General features: G+C 41.9%; 1 protein-coding gene across 2 annotated transcripts in view; it reads right to left on the minus strand.

The window, feature by feature from the left end:
- The window catches only part of LCP2 (lymphocyte cytosolic protein 2), a 200,844-nt gene extending 186,594 nt beyond the window's left edge, over window positions 1-14,250 (minus strand). For both annotated transcript variants that reach the window (XM_033927610.1, XM_033927609.1), the window contains exon 1: window positions 14,067-14,250. In XM_033927610.1, the coding sequence (XP_033783501.1) occupies window positions 14,067-14,144 (78 nt within the window). In that variant the 5' untranslated portion in view covers window positions 14,145-14,250. The remainder of the gene's footprint in view (window positions 1-14,066) is intronic.
- Window positions 14,251-24,103: the final 9,853 nt, after the last annotated feature.

The raw sequence follows: 24,103 nt of genomic DNA on the forward strand, positions 1-24,103 counted from the left end.
AGAAATATCAAAGAGAAAGATAATGAATGCAACTATTGGGCAGACTGGATAGACCACTTAGGTCTTTAACTGATATTATTTACTATGTTACTATGAAAATCTTTTCCCAGTGCATCTTTTCATAACTGATGCAGAATATCGCTTCTGGGTTGTATAGTGGAGAAACATCATGGATACAGAGAGCTGTCATCATAGATGCACTTTCCTTGTCATATTCTAAACCACTCTGTGAAAGACACTTGGAGCACCATTTTATCATTGTTTGCTGTGGAGTTAGGAAGCTAAAACAACTTCAAAAAGGGTATAATTTTAACTTCATGCCCTCCTCCAGTATGTCAGCAGGTACAGCATGATTCTTCACCCTATTAAAAATATTGCGGACATCATGGAGCAACACATATTATAAAGAAGTCAGTTTTCAAAGGTAATTATGGGCCTATATACTAAATTGCATTGTGGGGGACTTCTAGATCAGGGTTACTAGAGTTAGGCACCTGGAGGATTCTGGGTAGGAGCCTGTTCTATAAAACAAAGGTGCCTACTTTTCTTTACAGAATACTACTGTAACAATAAATATGAAAATAAAAATAAATATTATTTAGGCTCAAACACTTGCATCAGCCATAAATCAGGTATATTAGCACCACTCTTATTTCTAGGATAAGCAGCATAAAATCTGTTGTATTTTTTGGGATCTTGCCAGGTACTGGGTTGGCCACTATTGGAAACAGGATACTGGGCTTGATAGACCTTCGGTCTGTCCCAGTATGGCATGTTCTTATACTCTGAAGAAATCCTAGTAAACTTTTTCTGCTGCTGGGTGTGGAATTAATCATGTGACTTTCTAAGAACAAAAAAGTAAGCTGGCAAGGCTTAGAATAAATTTATTACTAGCTCTCGAACTTCCTCAAAATCATTCCTAGTAAGAAATATATGAAGTAATCTCTGATCTGGACAGCCATTCTGGGCTTGAGAAGAGCAATTGGTATGGCTGAAACTTGAAAAGGATTGTGGCTGCTCTCTGTGATCTACTGGCTGCTGCTGTTGCCCTCAACTGCAGCCTTCTTTAACTAAGCGCTACATATTTAACATAAAGATTTTCTTCTGATAAGATACCGTAACTCTGCTACATTCATTCAAGGGAAAATACAATGAAAGAATATCAAAGATAGTGACAAACTGTAATATCATTTCTCAATTCCTATGGTTTTTCTGTCCTCTTTTTTTTAGAATCATGTTTATTGGTTGCAATACAAAACAATGTAGTATACACAATGTCCAACAATCATGAGACATGCTTCAAATACCAGCATAATCATGCTGCCTATCGCACCAAAGAATAGAATTAGTAACAGCAACCCAATTTGTATAGAACATTGATAAACAGTCCCAGAGCCCTAACCCCCACCCCCAATGTAGAAAGGATAGAGCAAGGAAATCCCCACCCATTCAAACCTGCACCCACACATTCATCCAAACTCCAAAACATTTATTTCCCCTGGCCAGCATGAAGCCATACAGTAGACCAGAAATGTAGAGGAGCAATCGTTACATGGCATAGCTACACAGCTACAAAAAGGAAAGACCACTACTGGGTTCTAAACCTTTCAGCACAGTTAACATCAAGCCTAACCTACCCCAGCAGTTAAACAGCCTTGTTTCTTCACAAGAAGGTTTCTCTCTCCCTACCTTCCAAACTTAGGCAACCAACCTTAGCACAGAACAGCTTTAGTTTCTTAGCTTGGCAGGATCTTTCGCGTCCTCAAACCACGGATTCTTTAGCCCATACAATCCTACCCCTCTCCCTGAAAAGAGTCCTCTCTCTCAAAGCCCCCAAATCTCTGTTTTTTAATGTTCTTTGAATCTCATTGTAAATGTAAAGATTGATTTTGAAATCTTATTGTAAACTGCAATAAATTCTTCCAGAAATTTTGTGGGATAAAAGAAGCTATATGGTATGGAGTATGGAGAGAGATGAGAAAAGAGAGATACTGAGGAGCTGTGGAACAAATATACTTGTAGATCATCAGTAAGATGAGTTTTAATTGTATGTGGAAACAGATAGGGAGCCAATGAAGTGACTCCAGGGATTCAAGATAAAGTTAGACAAGTTCCTGCTGAACCAGAACGTACGCAGGTAAGGTAGTCTCTGTTAGGACACTGGTGTTTGACCTAAGTGCCACCGCATGAGCGGACTGCTGGGCACGATGGATCACTGGTCTGACCCAGCAATGGCAATTCTTATGTTCTTATGACATTGGCGGAATATGAGGCATGCAGCAGGGTTCTGAACAGATTGAAGGGGAGAGAGATAGCTAGTTAGTGGAAGGCAGTTGCAGTAGTCTAAGCACGAGGTGATAAAGGTAAGGATGGAGGTCTTAGCAGTGCGCTCAGAAAGGAAGGGTCTGATTTTAGTGATATTGTAGAGAAAGAAACGGTTTTGGCAGTCTGTTGGATCTGTGAAAAGAAAGAGAGAGCTGAATCAAAGATTACCCCGAGGTTGTGAGCCAACAAGACAGGAAGGATTAGGGCATTGTTCAAAGAAATAGAGAATGGGGAAGAGGAGAGATGGGTATAGGTGGAAAGATATGGAGCTCAGTCTTGGCCATGTTTAATTTTAGATGGCAGAAAAGCAGGTTGAAATCTGGGACTGAATGTCTGTCGAGATTTCAGGTGTAGAGAGATAGATCTGTGAGTCGTTGGCATAGAGGTGATAATGAAAGCAATTGGAGGAGATTAGAGCACCAAGAGAAGAAGTATAGATGGAAAAAAAAAGTGGTCCCAGTACAGAGCCCTGAAGTACAGTGACCGACAGCAGGATTACCGAAGAGGAGGATCTGCCATAGCATATGCTAAAGGTGCAATGGGAAAGATAGGAAAAAAAACCATGAGATAAGAGCTCTGAAATCTTTTTTTTGTTTTTATTGAAAATTAATGCAATTAATACCCATAACCAAAGTTGTTTTTTAGATGTATTTAAAAACAGCTTAGGCCTTTCCCCTGCCTCTAAACGCACAGAGAGAAAAGAGGTGTGTTTAGAGGAGGGGAAAGGGCGGGCAGTGGGCGGGAGGTGGGCCGACCTACACCTAGGCGTACAACAGGTATAACCAAAACATTTACAGGTTGCCTAGTTGGCACTTAGACCTTTTTGACTTAGACGAAGTCAAATCAAGTCTAACTGTCGAAAAAGGGGCCGCTGAGCTGATGGCAGCGGCCCGGCAACCTACCCACCGCAAGCATCGCGGCAAGAGAGATGCCTCATCTCCCCTACTGCGATGCCATCACTCCTCTACCTGAACTGCCGCGACCCGCGGCTAGAGAGATGCCCTATCTCTCCTGCCGCGGGTCGCGGTAGCTCGGGTAGAGGAGTGATGGCATCGCGGTAGGGGAGATGAGGCATCTCTCCTGCCGCAATGCATCACCGCCCCACACACATACAACATCGGGGCAAGAGGGAGCCCAAGCCCTCTTGATCCGTGGCAGCCGTGGCACCCTCGACGATATCGGGGCAAGAAGGAGCCCAAGCCCTCTTGGCCCGGCGATCGTGCCCCCCCCCCACTCGATCTGGCCAGGAGGGAGCCCAAGACCTCCTGGCCCCGGCGACCCCCCCTCCAATTCAACCCGGCCCATGTGCCTAAGGCCCCACCCACAGGAGGGGCCTAAGGCTCCCTGGCCTATTCTGATTGACCCAGGTGCCTCAGGCCCCACCTGTGGGCGGGGTTTCTTCCGCCTGGGCCAATCCGGCCCCATTCTGGACCCAGCTGGCCTGCCGGACGGGCGGGCTTGGCACACGTCCATCTGGCCAACGTACAGGTAGGGGGAAGAGGTGGGGGGGGTCGTGGAGTCGGCCGGGGGAGTTGTGGGTCGGCGGTCCAATCGGGGGTTCTGGGGGGGGCGGTCGTTGGGGGGAGGGGGGTTGTGTCGAGGGCAGGAGGGCCTGGGATCCCTCATGCCCTTATTGTAGTGGGGGGTAGGGGGTCGCCGGGGCCAGGGGGGCTTGGGCTCCCTCCTGGCCCAATCCAGTAGGGGGGGTCGTCGGGGCCAGGAGAGCTTGGGCTCTCTCCTGGCCCGTTGAATCGGAGGGGGGGGGGGGTCGCCAGGGCCAGGAGGGCTTGGGCTCCCTCTTGCCCCGATGCCATCGGAGGGGTCGCGGTTCGACGGGGCAAGAGAGCTTGGGCACCCTCCTGCCTGGATCATTGTTGGGGGGAGGGATTCTGTAACCGGTGTTGTTTTTGACAGACACCGATTACAGAATCCAACTTTTAGGTGAAGGACTGGCTCCTCCTTCACCTAAAAGCCCTTCTGTTGGACGTTTGGGGCTTAGGTGTTTTTTTGGTTCATTATGGCCAAAAAGTGTAGACGTCATGGGGGTGTACTTTTAGACGTAGTGGTGATCTGGACGTTTAGTAGAGGCAGGCCATAATCAAAACAAGGACGTTTGTTTTGGTTATGGACACTTTCCCTGCTTCTGCTTTGAACGTTTAAGGACTTAGGCCAAAAGGGGACTTAGACATTTTTTTTTATTATGCCCCTCAAATTCATTATAAATCTAATTACATAATAAATGCTGAAAATTTCCAGATTATCTATAATATTAAATGTATCTCACCCTTCCTAAGCCAGTGTCCTCCCCCCAACCCCACCCAGCCTCGGTGGTAGGATGTGTGCACAAGATTCATAAAATGTGGGAGAGAAGTTATATATCAGGATTCTATAAAATTATCATTTTGGAAGTTAATCCAATTTTCATATGCACTCCATATAGTATTATAATTATGTATCTGATTTCTCCGAAGAGCAGTTAGTTTAGACATCTGTTGTATATATTGAACTTTAGCCAATAATACTCATATCCCTGGTAAATCTGATTGTTTCCAAGCAGACGCCAGGACAAGTCGACCTGCTGTCATTATCAAATGTATCCATTTCTGATGCTTCAGAGGCAGAGCAACTGGCCCCTTATTCAAAAGATAGCATTCCATGGTCTTAGGGATCGTAATACCTAATACTGCCTCAATAAATACTGCCTCAATAATACTGCCTCAATAATACTGCCCAATGTATTCGAAAGTACCTACTTCTATACATCCTCTCCAGCATTTATCCGATCCATTCCTATACATGGCTCGCAATCGTACTGATGTATAGTACCAACAATAAAACATTTTATATCCATTCTCTATCATATTGCTAGCTAGAGAATGCAATATTTTAAGTCATTCCTTATCTATATAAGTTTTACCTACAATCTTTTCCCAACGACGTCTATATTTCAAAGGGGGGGTGAAGATGCTCCAATTGTGCATTATATAATCTAGTAATGCTTCCTTTGCCACTCTCTTTTATCATAGCCTTCCCTAAATCCGACTGCTGGACAATAACTAATTCTTTAAGAACCACTTTTCGAATAAAACTTTTAATTTGTCTATAATAAAATAAATCACTTGATGTGAGGCTATATTCTTCTCTCAACACTTCAAAGGGGATAATTTTCCCATCTTCCAACAATTGGCCTAATGTTTTAAGACCTTTCTTTCCCCAAAGGTGAAAGGCCACATCAACTTCTCCTGGAGTAAAATTGGGCAAATATATAATAGCTGCTCCCATAAAATAGTTTTTATCCCCATAGCATCGCCTGCGTACTTGGATCCACAAATCAAGAGTGTGTTGTATTATAGGGTTAGACTTCATGGCTATTACAGAGAGTTGTGTAAGTTGGAGCCAAGGTATTGTCCACAATGTTGATGGACCTAATATCTCCTGTTCCATGCATACCCAAAATTTTCCCCTATCCCATTTCCATTTAGCTAAATATCATAGCTGGGCTGCTTGATAATAATATTGAAATTGTGCACCTGGGATCCAAGATGGCTGCCGTTAGCTAACTGCTGCTCGGACGCCTTCAACTTTGTACCTTTGCCTTGGATAAGATGCCGAAAAGAAGGGGGAAAAGTGCTGGTGCTGCCTCCCGACGCTCGGTACCCCCATCGGCTACAATTGACGATTTTCTACGGTGACTGCAACGAGAACAGGAATCGCCAGGGACATGCCTGCTGGGAACACCGCCGGAGAGTAGCGCTGCGGCGAATACCTTAAGGCTTGACATCTCTTTGAGCCCTGAAGTACGGACGCCACCACTCCAGCCGTAGTTGCAGGCAGCCAGCTCACTGCGAGATCAGAGTGCAGCCAGACAGGAAGTACTCTCTTCTCGAGAGGCTAGTATGTTGGAGGGCTCGCTGAATGGAACACCTCAGAGAGAATTACTCTCACTATAAGATCCTGCGACCGGGACATCTAGTGCTGAAGAAAGACAAGGCTTCATTGAGGTAAACCAGCCTCAAGAGCTGACTCTAACTACACAAACACATTTATTTTCGGTGGTCAAACCTCCACAAGTCACATTAGAAGCTCTTTGGGATTTGGTGGTGAATTTGGGGATTACTTTAAATCCGCAAATAAAAAATTTGGATAGAGAAATAAAATTACAGAAAGAAGAAATTAACTGTAAATCAAGATTTAACTTTGTTAAAGCAGGAAACCAATAAAGAGTTAATAACTGTTAAACAAAACCAAGATCAACTGGTTAAAGATAATTTAATTATGAGGAGGAAATTGGAAGCTCTGGAGAATAATACTCGGGTTAATAACTTGCGGATTGTAAACTTTCCTAAGATTCTATCAACTTCCCCTCGAGATATGATAAAACAATATTTTATGGAGATTCTTAAAATACCTGAAAATTCTCTACCTCCCCTTGTAAAGGCTTATTACCTTCCAGTTAAATCTCAAACTCTTCATAAAGAAAAAGTCGAGGAGCCTCAGGAATATTCGTTGGATATTTCCGCTATATTGGATCAATCGGACAGAGAAGCGGCTACACCAGCCACCAGCCACTTCTTTGTTGACTGTGGTGGCTCTGGCTCCAGACAAGGACTGGATCCTAAATCTTTATTGCAAGAATAGATCCAAATATTTCCTGGGTTTCCATATTCAACCCATTTAAAAGAATAGCTGCTAGTAATCCATATGCGATCTGAATCTGGAAAAGTAAGATCTAAAATTTCAGATTTAGACATATTAATCCGAAATCCTGACATCCGTCCAAAAGCCATAAGAACTTCTACTATAGCTTTTAGGGAGGTGCGGGGATCTCGTATTGTGAAAAGAATATCTGCAAATAATAGTATTGTCATCTCTAATCCACCAGTTTATACCTGAAATATTTGAGGTCTGTTGCACCAATTGTGCATGAGGTTCCATAACTAGTGCAAAAAGCACAGGTGGCAGAGCACAGCCTTGACAGGTCCCTCTCCCTAAAGTAAAGCAATTAGTATATCCACCATTAATTGATATTAATTGAAGCCAAAGGAGTCAATCGCTCCTCCTAAACTTACTTGCTCCACTTCATCACTGACGCTGAAACCGTGGATTGAAGACAAAGTTTTATTTTATTTTTCTTTCCAGCTTATGATTTATCTTTAATCTTATCTATTGTTTTGCCTTTTGTCTTTGTTTTGTTCTATTTCTATCATTTAAATTTCTCCAGAATTCTACTGTTCAACGGCTCCCCCTTCTGCTTCTATTCCTTTCTCTCCTCTCTTCTACCTTCCAAAGTATTTAGATCAATGCTGTTCTTGTTAAAATGTTTATTTTATTTTTATTTTTCCTCTAACTCTACTTTTCACTTCTCTATTACCCTCCAGGTACTTTAGTTAGATTGTGAGCCTTCGGGACAGTAAGGGAATTTTTCAAGTACCTTTCTTATTTCTAATCTTAATGTATATTTTCTGTAAACCGCTTAGAACCTAACGGATGTAGCGGTATATAAGAAATAAATTACATTACATATATAACAGTCGAAGCCAATGCAAGAAAGTTCTAGATATCCCCATTTTTCCTAGTACTTGAAACAGATAGGGCCAGTAGACCCTATCAAATGCCTTCTCGGCATCAATACCCAGGATAAGGGTCGATTCATTTCCCCCGACAACTTGACGTAATATGTGACATACTCGACGGATATTATCAAAGGTCTGGTGACCTCATACAAATCCAGATTGATCATCAACTATTAGATGTGGCATATATATTTGTAACGTTTGGGTAATAATTTGGTAAACAATTTATAATCCACATCCAAGAATGAGATGGGTCTGTAAGAGGAGCAGGATGTCGGATCTTTACCTGGTTTTAATATTAAAGTCATACCTGCTAGAAGCCATGAGTATGGCAATTCCTGTCTATCGACTAAGGTATTAAAAAAATTGTAACAGTGGGGGTTTCAAAGTCGTTTGAAATGTCTTGTAAAATTTGGCTGTAAAGTCATCTAGTCCTGGCGCTTTTCCCACCGACATTTCTTTAATAGCCCATGTTAATTCTTCCACTGTGATGGGGAGGGAAAGTTCCTGAGCTTCCCCAGGATAAGACAAGGTAGTTGAATAGGATCTAGATAAGTTAGAATGTCAGCTTCATCCACTATGGGCTCCTTTTACTAAGGTGTGCTAGGGCTTTAACGTGTGGAATAGCGCGTGTTACATTGCCATGCGTGCTAGACCTTAATGGCAGCATTGAGCTGGTGTTAGTTCTAGAAGCGTAGCACGCGGTAATTTCCTGCGTGCGCAAAAAACGCTAGCGCACCTTAGTAAAAGGAGCCCCATATATTCAGGTTGATATAGTTGTTGATAAAAATGAGTAAAAGCTTGTTGAATCTGGCCTAAAGTAGTGCAATCTCCAGTCGCAGTATGTATCACCGCTGTATGTAACACTACTGTATGAACTCCGCTATATATATGTAACTTACAGCAAATGTAACTTCTCTGCAATTTGTAACCTAGCTGAAAAATAACTTCACTGTAAATGTAGCGTCGCCATAAATGTAAATGTTACTATGCCAAAAAAAAAAATGTAACTTCACTGTAAATGTACAGTCTCTTCATCTGTTAACCGCATAGAACTTCCATGGTAATGCAGTACAAAAATAAAGTTATTATTATTATTATATGGGTAATTACATTGCAGAGTTGTCTCTTTTTCTTGACATAACCATTGGAGTCTAACACTAATTATCTCCAAATCTAACGCCTGAAGATCTAACTTAAGTTGTTGTAATTTTGCTTCTTTTTCAGGGGATAAAATCCCTCCCTTACGATTCCATTCTAATGCATATATCTGATCTCACAAATCCCTAGTCTTAGACATGCATATTTTCCGGACATGTGTCCCTAAGGCAATAATTTTACCCTGCATTACCACTTTTAAGCATTCCCAAAGGGTCTCCAGTGAAATGTCTCCTGTATCATTAAATTGTAAATATTCTCCTAGATCCTTACCCAATTGTTGCACATGGGCAGAGTCTAGCAGGAGACTTTCATTTAATCGCCAATATTTCCTACCCAGTTGGGCAGATTGCATCACTAAATTAAAACAAACTGGAGCATGATCAGACCAAGCCTAGTTTCTATGGAGGAGGAGCTAGCAGCCTCCATCAGATCTTTCCCCACCAGCCAGAGGTTGATTCTAGAATATGAAGAATGAACTTCAGAGTAAAAAGTATAATCGGTCTCTGTCGGGTGTTGATGTCTCCATAGATCAATAAGATCCCATGCCTCCATAAATAAACGTAGTTGACGTTGTTCAATTTTATCATATTTTACTCCAATATTGGAGTTATCCAACTTCACATTTAGGGTAAGGTTGAAATCCCCTCCTACTATAATTTTACCTTATGCATGTTGTGCCAATATTTCCCTTAGTTTGTTGTAAAAAGCACCTTGATTTGCATTAGGGGCATAAAGATTTAACAAAGTGTATAATTGACCCTCCCCCATAGATACTTTTAAAAGCAAGAATCGGCCTTCTTTATCACGAACCATCTCTTTAACATCAATAGACACATGGTTGGCAAATACAATAGCAACTCCTTTAGTTTTAGGTTTCAATTTGTTAGAAGCAAAATAAATTTCTTTATAATGAGCGTGGTGAAAAAATCTCTCATGAGTTGGTAATAGATGCGTTTCTTACAAAAAAACAATTGCCATCTTAACTCTACCAGCCTCCTGAAAATAAAGTTGATGTTTACGCTGAGAGTTTAGTCCCTGAACATTGAGGGACATAAAAACTCGTTCAACCATATGTTAAGCACAGAATTGCCATAGATACACTCCATAACATATATTTTCCCAATTGCTCATCAGACCCATACATATTTTCACACCTATCATAGCTCATCCTTACCTCTCTCTGCACACATCCTCCCACCCATATACCCCCTAAACCCCCCATCCCAACCCAAACAAATCCTACTCGTACCCTACCTCTAGACCCAGAACCAGCCTCCAGATGAAAAAACCAGAGGTTAGGTCCACTTCTAGATGTCAGGGTTGGAGAGGGTTAACTCTATCCCGGTTTCTCCACAGCCTTATTAGTTATCTACCCCATTTCTACACCTTTTTTATATCTAACAAATATTTAATAAATTGCTTTAATCAATTCTCCTTATTATTAACAGAACCATTTTTTATACTGGTTGTCTTTGTGTCTCTTTTTTGATCCACTCTGTGCCATCTCTGACTTGTTATCCCTGTAGAAGGGAGTGGTAAGGATTCTATTTGCTGTTTTCCTCCTTAGAGCTCTGAAATCTAAGCGAGGACAGCGTATTGATGAGCATGTGGTGATTTACTGGGTCAAAAAGCTGCAGATAAATCAAGAAGGATAAGGACAGAGTAGAGGCCTTTGGATTAGGAGACTTTTTTTAAGGGTAGTTTCTTTAGAATGAAGAGGGTGAAAGCTCAACTGAAGTGGGTCAAGGATAACTTGAGATGAAAGAAAGTCAAGACAATGACAGTGAACAACATGTTTAAGTAGCTTGGATAAGAAGGGGAGGAGGGAGACAGGATTTCAGTTGGAGGGGCAGGTAGGGTAGAGTAAGGGTTTTCTGAGGAGTGGTGCAACAATGACATGTTTGAAGGTGTCAGGCACAGTTGCAGTTGAGAGTGAAAGGTTGAGGATAAAGCAGATAGAGGGGATGACAATAGGAAAGATAGTGGTAAGTAGATGGGTGGGGATGGGATCAGAGGAACAAGTGGTGAGTTTGGAGGAGGAAAGAAAATGTGCAGTATTTTTCCTTAGAAATTTCAGGAAAGGAAGATAATGTGGCAAGAGCCAAATGGGGGTTAGTAGAGCAGACTGGGGGAGGTGACTTGATTGAGAAATCAAAGTTAATTTTGTGAACCTTGTGATAGAACTACTCAGCCAAAATTTTTTGGTGTGGGAAGAGCGGTGTGTATGCTTCACCTTGAAAGCTCAAAAAGCAAAGGTATGATTAATAGAAGAGATATAGCCCCTTAAGGTGGAGTCAAGATGGCGGCGTGACTGGTGTGCTGCCGGCAAATCTCTGCACAATTTTTCTTCTCTAAACATTATGCCTCATACCAAGTGGAAAGGCTTAGTTCGATCGGGACCCTTACCGGCTGGAACTTCGACTCCTTTGCGGCAGACTGTCCTGGATTTTGCCATCAGAACTCCTCTCCTTTCTGGAATGCGAGGCTTTCTGGAGTTGGCATCTCGGAACTTAGGCGTCACCCTTGAGCTGGAAGTTTCACTCTTGCTTCCAGACCTGGTAATTCCTCCATGCCCTGCAGCTGACTTGTCTGTATCTCGGAGCAACCTGATACTGTAGTGGTTGCGGGAGTCCTCTCTAATGAGGGGAGCGGGACAGAGGAAGAAGTTGTGGGGACTGAAAGTCAACTTGGGGTGGAAGATATTTTTCTGACCCCCGTGGAGGTAACCCTGCTTGATGTGTGGAAAATGCTCCAGAGGATGGATGGAACTGTTCAGAAAACAGCGGAGGAAACATCAACATTGATGAAAAAGGTAAACTCTCTCACAAAAACTGTAGAGGATACTAAAGTGGAAAATGAATCAAGATTTTTGGCTGTAAATCAAGAATTTGCTGCTCTTAAAGCGATCAATGAAAGTTTGATTAAAGACAAACTGTTAATCCATAAGAAAATAGAACAGTTAGAAAACTATAACAAGCATTTGAATTTGAGACTGTTAAATTTCCCCAGATCTCCTCTGTTGAAATGTTTAAGAATTATCTTGTGCAAATATTGGGTTTCGCTCCCAAAGTTATTCCTCCTTTAAATAAAATCTATTACTTATCTGGTCCTAAAAAGCAGATAGGGAGCGAAATACCAGAAGTAACCCAAGGAGTTTTGGATCAACCATTAGATTTGGGAAACCTCTCTGAGATCCTAGGAACATCTAACACAATAACTGAGGAGAGAGCCACCTTGCTTGCTTTGTTTGTTTTTCAGCAAGACTTCAACGTTGTTTTTAAAGTTATATTTCCATAAAGCTCAAGCTCCTTATATGGGACAGCATATCTGGATTTACCCTGATGTCAATAAAGAGATACAAGAAAGGAGGAAACTATTTTTAGTTATGAGGCAAGTAGTGAAAGATTTGGGAGCCATTTTTCAGCTGGCGTATTCTTGTAAATGCCTCATTAAGTATTTGGGGCCGAAATACATTTTCTTTGTTCCAGAACACCTCAGGAGCTTTCTAGACATGAAAAAGATTGTCAGGGACTAAGTGGGTGTTATTGTATATGAGAGGAGTTGTTTCTCATTAAAGCCATTTTCTTTATGATGCTTACTTTTTTGTTATATGTCTTTTTATATGGATCCCCCCCTTTGATTCTATATTGGGGTCTAAGAAGAAGTGTATTGTTACTTATTTTGATATTATTCTGTTTGTATATTATATCTTTTCGAGTTGTTGAACAAGTGTAATGCTTGCTATGATTTTCAAATAATAAATAAATAATTATTTAAAAAAAGAGAGATATAGCCCCCTGAAGAAACTTGGCATGAAATGGCTGGGTAGCCGTCGGGCTTCAGATAAGGGCTCTTCTTTTCTGGTCTTTCAGCTTACATTTACACACCAGATTGTTAGATATTAGCATGTTAGCATTTTAATGCATATACAAGACCTATGATGAACACTTCACCCTAGTATGGACACGAAGTACAAATACAGTAGTGTCTTGGTTGTTTGAGGTCTTTGAGAAAAACATTGAACTTTACACCAGTTGCTATCATAAGACATTGAACAAATTACAATTTTCCATAGTTCATCTGGATTATTAAGGACAATGTGGATTTAAAATCGGATACGGCTTGCTCAACCTCCTAGGGAACATCCTAGTCCAAAGGAATGAGAGTGTCCCGTTGGTCCCATCATACCAGACTTATACTAGGCAGTTGCAAAAGGAAAGCAGGCATTCTCATCCCCTCTCCCTCTACACATACGCTCAAGCATCTCTTTTCACACCTTCCTGCCTGCTCCTACTCAATGCCACACTGAAGCATTTCCCAGCTACCCACTCAAACAGCACCAGTGCCCACAGTTACTGGCATATAACCCAAACTGTTACTTATTACCTAGGAAGTCAGAAACTCACTGATAAATACATTCCACCCACCCTCTCACTCATGCAAAAGCACATTTGCTTTTTAGAGCAGGTACTTTCCAACTTCTTAAAGTTTTATTAACACTTGATATAAGCACACCAAGCCGAGCAATGCTTTAGAAGTGCTATTAGTACAGTACTAAGGCATACTGTAGTAACCATCAGTCAGACTGGTGGCAGAGGAGCCTAGTGGTTAGAGAAGTCGGCTGGCAAGCAAGGAAACCTGTTTCAAATCTAGCTGCTGTTCCTTGTGAACTCTCCATTGTCTCAGGTACAAACATGAAATTGCAAGCCCTCCAGTGACAGTAACTCGGCTTGAGCTACTACTGAAAATGGTGTAAGCTAAATATGCAAATAATGGAAATGTATCTATTTACAGTAGGATGAGGAGTTTGCATTGAAGGCTCCGAAATACTAAAAGCCAAGGACAAACCACTGAACATCTAAGATGTAAAAGAGATAACTTAAGGCACTGAAACTCTAGCAGTTAATGAGTTTAAGCAGTTCAATTCTTTCCTTTATGAAGATCCAGGTTTAATTTTTAAGTCTCAGATTAAATAGAAGTTCTTCTTATATACAAGCTGTCACTTACCATATGAAAATAATCTGCCAAAGCATCAGGACTCCAGGCTATTACTTCTGATCGACTTGAGACATTACGGAAATCCATTTTTATATTCTTTACAACACAAAATATTCAAAAACAGTCTATAGGTTTCACCTGTGCATACCAAAAGTGCCCCAAAACAAACGGCACTATCTCCTTGATGATGATATATCTCTGTTCCACCAAATTAAAGTGCAAATGTATCTAACAATGCAGCTTCTTCCTGTTGCTGCAAAATGTTCTCTTCTCAGAAAACTAGTCATAGTCTGCTGGTTTCCTGTACCACTTCCTTTCCTAAATCTAAACAAGTAAATAGGGGAAGGCAGTTGGCTGTCAGCACTTCAACTTTCTGCATTTTGAATAAAATGCATCGGGCTCACAACGTTAATTCAGCTAATAAACAAGAGGGCATGGACAAAAACTCAATGTATAAATTTGAGCCTATGCTCATTTCCTCGCTTGGACTCATTTGTCACCAAGAAGGCAAGTGAGTTGAATGGAGAGCTGTACAGAAACCTATTGTTGGCTGGGTCATTTCAGTAAATCCATTGGAGAAGCAGGGGCATCAAGGGTGTACTGTACATTCAAGGCTAGAAACATAGGCAGGGGTCGGTACTCGGACCGCTGCTGTTCAATGTATTTATTAATGACCTAGAAACAGGGACGAAGTGTGAAGTTATAAAATTCGCAGATGACACAAAACTTTTTAGTGGGGTTAGGACTAAAGAGGACTGTGAAGATTTACAAAGGTACCTGAACAAACTGGGAGAGTGGGTGAATAAATGGCAGATGAACTTTAATGTAGAGAAATATAAAGTCTTGCATGTAGGAAACAGAAACCCGATGTACAGCTATACAATGGGAGGGCTGGTAATGGGTGAAAGTAGCCTAGAAAAGGACTTGGGGGTACTGGTGGACAAGACAATGAAGCCATCGGCACAGTGCACAGCGGCCTCTAAGAAGGCGAACAGAATGCTAGGTATTATAAAAAAAGGTATTACAACCAGAACAAAAGAAGTTATCCTGCCATTGTATCGGGCAATGGTGTGCCCGCATCTGGAGTACTGCGTCCAATATTGGTCACCGTACCTTAAGAAGGATATGGCGATACTCGAGAGGGTCCAAAAAAGAGCGACAAGATTGATAAAAGGTATGGAAAACCTTTCATACGCTGGAGAAACTGGGGCTCTTTTCCCTGGAGAAGCGGAGACTTAGAGGGGACATGATAGAGACTTACAAGATCATGAAAGGCATAGAGAAAGTGGAGAGGGACAGATTCTTCAAACTTTCGAAAACTACAAGAACAAGAGGGCATTCGGAAAAATTAAAAGGGGACAGATTCAGAACCAATGCTAGGAAGTTCTTCTTCACCCAGAGGGTGGTGGACACCTGGAATGTGCTTCCAGAGGGTGTGGTAGGACAGAGTACGGTATTGGGTTTCAAGAAGGGATTAGATGATTTCCTGAAGGAAAAGGGGATTGAAGGGTATAGATAGAGGATTACTATACAGGTCCTGGACCTGATGGGCCGCCGCGTGGGCGGACTGCTGGGCTGGTCTGACCCAGCAGAGGCACTGCTTATGTTCTTATGTTCTTATACACATTAACTTCTACACTTTACAGTCCATTCTCTCTATGGGATCCTCTGTATGTGTCCCATCGCTTTCCTGAATTTAAACACAGTCCTTATCTCTACCATGTCCACTGGAGTGCTGTTCAAGAAATGTTTCCTTAGACTACTCTTGTTTCTACAACTTTTCACCTCATCCTATAACCCCTTATTTCAGAGCTTCTTTTCCATTGAACTAGACCTACTTCTCATGCATTTATATCTTGAACATATTTTTGAACTCTGAGTCCAATATTCAAAATGATTTAAATAAATGGCCATTTAAAACACCTGTCCAGGGGCTAACCAGGTATTTTCAGTGGCACATAGGCCCATATTCTCTAAATGGCGCTTTAATTTAGGCTCCAGTAGGCACCCTACTGGTGCAAAAGTTAAGTCCAAAACACAATTTAAATGAAGACTTAAAAAACTTTTTAAGGTGCCGGAATTGCGCCTTCTAATGTCACTGTAGGCGTGGCTAAAGCCAGAAGTGGCATTAGGCACCGTAAAGCACCCAGGCAGACATGATTTACATCAAAGCTAGGTGCCGGAAATATAGGCCTTGAAAACCCTGGCCTACATATCCGGCGCCTACCTTTGATGGAGGCACGATTCTCTGAATGGTGCTGTCAAGAGATTGACCTGCGAAGTCAGCTGCCAACAATGCCGCCATTTAGAGAATCCAGGCCTTAATTGATAGTTCTGCTGAAAACACCCTGTTAGAACTCAAGCTGAAACTGGCTATGGTTGGAGCGTTCCAGGGGTGGTGTCATCACTTAGCCCGCTAAGTGTCGATATTTGGCACCTAACCGGTTATGATATCCAGTTAAGTCTGAATATTGCACTTCACCAACTATGTTTTAGCTGGATCCATATAACCAGAAATTCAATGCTGGAGCCTGGACATGGCCTGGCATTGAATTTACAGGTTTAACATTGGTGGCAGACAGCAAAATGCTTATGCTAGGACACTTGACTCTCCCCAGTTCTGTCCCCACTCCCAACCCGTTCTGCCCCCCAGCCCTAATCCAGCCCCAACACGAACCTCATGTTTCCTTCCTGAGCTCTGAGCTGTGTTCAGAGGGCCTCCGTGCATGCGTGGACGTTGATGCAATGACATCATGCTCATGCGCACATGCATGTGATATCATCATATCAACATCTGCACATGCGCAGAAGCCCTCCAGACTGTGGCAACTTGCCACAGGGGAATTATCAGGGTATACCGGGATCAAAGGGGTTTAGAGCCTATCAGAATAGTTTCCCCGATGAACAGAATAACAGGGCTGTCTATCCTAGGTCCAGTTCCTATAGCCTGGATCATTGGCAAGCAAGCCCAAAACAGGACAAAGGGGAAATACACACAAACAGGCAGGGAAGCCATTTTGTCCCTGTTCAGAAAAAACAGCATTTTTTTTTTCTGACTGCATTCTGAAGTCCCGCCAAAGGGGGAGGCAGAGAGAGTACCTGCCCATTCCTATTCCTCACAAGTGTAGGCAGGAGTCTCTCCTATTTAAACCTGACCCTGAGAGCAGAAAAGGGGCTACCAGCAAGGAGAGCAGTTCAGGAACCGGGAAGAAGAAGAAGAAGCACCTTTGTTATTGCCCAAGAGGAGCAGAGCGGGACCTAGAGAGCTGCCTCTCAGTATCCACCAGCCCACAAGAAGCCAGGATGTGGAGATGTTAGAGGTACCTGAAGCTGGGAACCTGTCTGACCCAAAGCTGCCTACACACCAGGAGCCGATGGAGGTGGGTGATTCCTTCTCTTTAGAAGAAGGGCTGGGTGAGGCCATGAAGCTAGCATAAACCTCTCAGTCAGGGGTGAAGATAGTTCTGCTGCTGGGTGCATTGTGGTCTGATACTGTGCTTCCCAAATAGCCAGGCTGAATAGGAGACTCAGAGAAAGGCCAGGCACAGGTGAGCCACATCCCTGTAGCACCACTGGGGAAACTGAACTGAATGTTTGTTTGGAGACATGTGCTAGCTTATTTTAGGACTGTTAGAAACTTCTGGGAGTTATGCCAGGAGGTATACTTTTGCCCTGGTAAAGAACTGTGGCAATTAAATGTGGAGATTACTGGCCAAGTGCCACAAGCAAAATCTTTAATATTGTATTTTGCCTTTGAATGTTTGTTGTTTTTTCCCCCCTCTTTCTCTGTATTAAAGAGAAAACTACCAAGTACAACCTTTTTCCTTTCCAAGCTGCATAAGGTTATCTTACTTTCCTGGTGTAATGAAAATATTTGCTAAAGTTTTAAGCAATAACCGGACTTATGCACTTAAGTAACTATTAGTTTTTATTTGCCTTTTATTTTGAGAGGATAACCTGACATACCTCACAAACTGGAAACTGGGCGCGGCCCAACAGTCAACTGCTAGTACTATCTTGAAACCTGATAAATCCTGACTAATCTCTCACTAGTGAGGAGTGAACCATCAGTTGCTTTTTCGTTGATATTGTTTATGGGTTTTGCTTAGTATGATTTACCTTGTGCAGTTACTCTGAATGCAAAAGACTTGTATAATAAACTTTTGATTTTCACTTTTGAACCAAACCTCTTTTGGTGTTTTTCTATCTGTGTGCCTGGGTTGTCTATAAGGAGTGCTTCAGGGTTCAAACCAGCATCCCCTATAGGGCTTCTGCTTCTTTGCAGAAGAGTGTCTTGTTCCTTTTGTTTTACTGCCACCTGGTGGAGGGCCGCTGTAGAGCTAGTGCGGACCCTGGCCGGTGACAAGACACAGCCACAAACATAGGGCCTTCCAAAACCCGGACAAACTGCCAACAAATATCTTCCTACTTGGGGCCATGACATTAATTCCTATCAGAACACCTGGCCTTGGTCACAAGTACAGAACACAGATAACCCTATGCAAATACAGGACCATAAACTCAAAGTCCTAATATTCACAAATGAAACCCTAAGATGCCAGACTCTGCACGTAGTGCAACACCAGAGAAATAGAAAGAAATACATTTTTTTTCCTGAACAGTGCAAAATATAGACAATAGACGTAAATTCTGAAAATTGACACATTTCAATCACTAAGTTGAAAATAAAATTATTTTTCCTATCTTTGTTTGATGATTTTTATTTTTCTGATTATCTTTTCCCAGTCACTGGTTGCACTGCCTTCTGTCTGTGCTCTTAACTGTTTCCATGGCCTTATTATGCAATTGCTCTTTTTCTCTCCTTAATTTTCTGCCCTTTATCCATCTTTGTTAGAAAAACATACAGGGACTCATGTGAATACTAGTCAGTAAATTAGATGAAATAATAAGTAGGAGACTGACTATATTGATACTATATACCAGTGGGAAGAGAGCAAATGACTCCTAAAAACGCTCAGAGAAGTGAAACTCTGAAGGGGAGGTGGATACCTTCCCTTGGGACAAGAGTTTACCGTCCAGTCATTGCATTTTACTTTACAGAACTTCACTTTCTAGCCACTGGTAAAATTGTGAACAGTTTAAATGTTTTGTAAATTGACAAAAAATGTTCAAAAATTTTTACAAAAAGACTCTTGCTCATTGGGAACTGTACACTTATCTGTGCAAGCTTTTTAAAGATTGTGGTTGTACAGGCTCTTAGGGGTCTCAACGCGGCCCCGTTTCGAATATTCTGCTTCAGGAGACCCGATGGTCGTTTGGAGGTTTTGAAGTTAAAAAACGATCATCTCTTGGAATAATGTGGTTACAACAGAGGTGTCACAGTGTGTAGCATCGGGTCTCCTGAAGCAGAATATTCGAAACGGGGCCGCGTTGAGACCCCTAAGAGCCTGTACAACCACAATCTTTAAAAAGCTTGCACAGATAAGTGTACAGTTCCCAATGAGCAAGAGTCTTTTTGTAAAAATTTTTGAACATTTTTTGTCAATTTACAAAACATTTAAACTGTTCACAATTTTACCAGTGGCTAGAAAGTGAAGTTCTGTAAAGTAAAATGCAATGACTGGACGGTAAACTCTTGTCCCAAGGGAAGGTATCCACCTCCCCTTCAGAGTTTCACTTCTCTGAGCGTTTTTAGGAGTCATTTGCTCTCTTCCCACTGGTATATAGTATCAATATAGTCAGTCTCCTACTTATTACTTTATCCATCTTTGGCATTAACTTTTAACATTCAACTTTCTTCAATTTTTTTTTTTTTTTGCTTCTTCCTCATATCTATCTACTTTTCCATATCTTCTCTTCCCATCTATCCATATGTGCCATCTTCTCCCTCTTTCTTCTCCCCTATTCCAGATAGGTTGAGATGCTGTAGGATTACTAGATGTCCGGTTTCCCCAGACAAAAGTTGTTAAATTGAAAATCCAACTGGATTTTCGACAAAGCCTTCAAAAAAAGGACATGTCTGGGGAAATTCATTTATTCTCTGTGTTCATCCTATGCTTTTCTTTTTTTTTAATTGTTACCATTTTCATCTCCACCACCTCCCTTGTGAGGGCATTCACCAACCTCTCCGTGAAAAAGAATTTCCTAACATTACTCTAAGTCTACCACCCTTCAACCTCTAATTCTTTCCACCATCTTTCACTAACTGAAACCTGGCTCTACTCTGAAGACTCTGTTTTAGTTGCTGCCCCATGTCATGGATGTTACTACTTCTCCCACATGTCTCACCCAGTTGGCCACAGAGGAGTTGAGCTTTACTCTCATCCTCTTGTAGATTTCAACTTCTTCTTCTACCTCAGTCTCATTGCTCCTCCTCCTTTGAAGTCCACTCCATCCATCTATTTGCTCCCTTTTCTCTCTGAAAAGCTGTCATTTACTGACCGCCTCACAAACCTCTATCTTCCTTTCTCACTGACCTTGACTCCTACCTCGCCATCTTTCTTGAACTTTCCTCTCCTTCCATCATCCGTGGTGATTTTAACATTAATGTTGAGGACACTGCTGACTCCTACACCTCAATGCTTCTTGCTCTAATATTCTCATTCAATCTTCACCTGTGCTACAGTATGCCCTGCCCCCCTCCCCCCACATACATACTAAAATGGCCACTGCCTTGATCTCATCCTCTTCTCCTTTGCCAACTTCACCTCAGTTCTTCTCCTCTCCGACCATCATATCATAACCTTCAAAACTTATCATGACAAACCAATCCACACCAATACTTTCAAGAATCTTCAAGCTATTGATCCATGCACTCTCTCCACCAGTGTCTCCCCCTCCTCTCAAACACTATGCTATGTAAATCTATCAATGAAGCAGGGGTCAGTACTGGAACCGATGCTATTTAATTTAATTATAAATGATCTGGAAATTGGAACGACGAGTGAGGTGATTAAATTTGCAGATGACACTAAACTATTCAAAGTTATTAAAACGCATGCGGATTGTGAAAAATTGCAGGCGAACCTTAGCAAATTGGAAGACTGGGCGTCCAAATGGCAGATGAAATTTAATGTGGACAAATACAAAGTGATGCACATTGGGAAGAATAACCTGAATCACAGTTACTGGATTCCAGGGTCCACCTTGGGGATTAGCGCCCAAGAAAAGGATCTGGGTATCATCGTAGACAATACGATGAAACCTTCCGCCCAATGTATGGTGGCGGCCAAAAAAGCAAACAGGATGCTAGGAATTATTTAAAAAGGGATGGTTAATAAGACTAAGAATGTTATAATGCTCCTGTATTGCTCCATGGTGCGACCTCATCTGGAGTATTGTGTTCAGTTCTGGTCTTCTTATCTCAAGAAAGATATAGTGTAGAAAAGGTTCAAAGAAGAGCTACCAAGATGGTAAAAGGGATGGAACTCCTCTCGTATGAGGAAAGACTAAAACGGTTAGGGCTCTTCAGCTTAGAAAAGAGACGGCTGAGGGGGGAGATATGATTAAAGTCTACAAAATCCTGAGTGGAGTAGAACGGGTACAAGTGGATTGATTTTTCACTCCATCAAAAATTACAAAGACTAGGGGACACTCAATGAAGCTATAGGGAAATACTTTTAAAACTAATAGGAGGAAATTTTTTTTCACTCAGAGAATAGTTAAGCTCTGGAATGTGTTGCCAGAGGATGTGGTAAGAGTGGATAGCTTAGCTGGTTTTAAGAAAGGTTTAGACACGTTCCTAGAGAAAAAGTCCATAGTCTGTTATTGAGAAAGACATGGGGGAAGCCACTACTTGCCCTGTATCGGTAGCATAGAATATTGCTACTCCTTGGGTTTTGGAAAGGTACTAGTGACCTGGATTGGCCACCGTGAGAACAGGCTACTGGGCTTGATGGACCATTGGTCTGACCCAGTAAGGCTATTCTTATGTTCTCTTTCTATAATTACCCTTTCCTCTGCTTTTGATACCTTGTTCCTCCCATGTCACGTTCTATAAAATGCACCAAACCCCAGCCCTGGCTGACTTCTAAGATCCCCTACTTACGTTCCTCTGCTTGATCTGCAGAATGTCACTGGCTAAAATTCCACACTCATGCGGACTTCTTACACTTGATAGATGGTATATCAGATAAACTTGGCATTTCAAATTCCTGCTGACCTTTTTCTAATCCACCCTTTCGCTTGAAAAACAAGACTACTTCACCCACATGACTGATTTTCTTGGATCCAACCCTCACTGTATCTTTGCCACACTCAACTCTCTACAAGTGCCCTCACTTTCAACTCCTCCTCTTTTTCTTCAGACTATGGCTGAATACTTCCATGACAAGGTTCACAAGATACACCTTGTGTTCTCAAATGAATCACCTCCACCTCTCCTTCCTACCATCTGCCCTGCTGACCCTCAATTGACCCATGCCACCTTTTCTTCTTTCTCTCCAGTTACTGAGGATGAAACTTCACATTTTCTTTCCTCCTTCAAACCTAAACTCTTCTGGTTTGGGATGTCATCACATACTCTAAAGTCTCTAGCTTTATCTGTGTTTCAAAGCCTCCTGCTTCCAAGATTCCAACCCTAATCCAGGGGCCACAGCTACCTTTGCTTCAGTGCAATGGGGTGCAAATGAAAGAAGATTACTCCTGCCCCAATACTATACCAGCAATGACATCCCCTGTATGTGCTAGGGGGAATCAAGTGCCTCTTTAGTGTGTGTGTGGAGGGGAGGATGAAGCCTAATGAGGTGCTACATGGGATTAGAGGTGGTCAGGAAAGGATTAAGAGGTGCCAGTTGTCAGTGGGGATTTGGTTGTGTCCCAGTGAGATGTGTTTGAGAGTGAGATGGTAATTTGGGATGATTTATCATGAGTGAGAGCTCTATTCTTTGTGCAGCAGCTGCAGCCACTTCCTAAATTTATGAAACTGAAATAAAATGAAAATTTATAAAAATAAAACAAAGCAGAAATTAAAAAAAAAACCCCATTGACAAAACCATGTTGTTCTATTCTGGCTAAAACAGAAAGAAATATTTGAGAGAGCTGCTGACCATGTGCATGGACAGAAGGACAACTACAGGGCCAGATCTGATTCTTTCCTGCACAGGCTCGCTCAGCCTTTTCAAATCATCAATGAAGAAAGGAAATTCAAGACAGATCATATGGAAAATGTGTTTAACCAGGTAGTAGGAGGTATATCATCTGGATTTGGAAGATGTGGAAATAAAAACCACAGTTGAAATGACTGTCCTTCCTTCCTCCCAATTGCCACACATTTGCATCATGGTGCTGAATGGAAACATAATCCACCAACCCATCATTTTAAGGTCTGCCTGTGAAAATAAGTTTGTGTCAGCTTGAGGTGTTTTGTCTATCGGTGGGTGTCTCATGTCCTGGGAGTAAATAAGCTTCTGCTTTTTTGTTTGGTTGCTTGTTCGATACAGAGCTGCAAGCAGGCAAGGAACCATTCACTGAACATCATTTTCTGCTTACAGGCTGCTCATAATTTCCCCTAGCCTACAGCTCCTCGATCCTACAAATTTCTATCAGTCACTAAAGATCTACTGGATTAATATTGAAGCACATCTGTCTGTCTGTTCTTGAAGAAAGCCTCATCCACACAGTCAAAAGACAGAGAAATGAACTCCACACTTCATGATGAAACAGTGCTTCAAGTGACTCTATGGCCTGATCTTTGTCTCTGTAGACTCGTCTGGCTTCCATCCTGATAAAACAAACAAACCTCAAGCTAACCCAGGTTGGAGACATTGTTTTTATCAGTTTGGCGAGGCTTGAGATTTCATAGCAGCTGGACAGTGCTCACTGCTGGAAGGCTCAGGGATTCAGTGAGTTGACAGAAGATCAGATGGAAGCTCGTGTCAAGTTACTTTGAACATTTTTAACAAAGGTTGTTTAAGCGCTGCTGATTGATTACTTACTTAGCACATTACTGGTATCAAATAAAACTTTTACTGTCAACATATTAACATACTAAATGTCGACAAAGACCTACACGATCCATCCAGTCTGCCCGTTAAAGTAGCCAGAGTTAACTGTCACTCTACACATATTCCACGTCTTTAAGGTTT

This window comes from Geotrypetes seraphini, chromosome 18 (genome assembly GCF_902459505.1).
Source record: "Geotrypetes seraphini chromosome 18, aGeoSer1.1, whole genome shotgun sequence".
Lineage (NCBI taxonomy): Eukaryota > Metazoa > Chordata > Amphibia > Gymnophiona > Dermophiidae > Geotrypetes > Geotrypetes seraphini.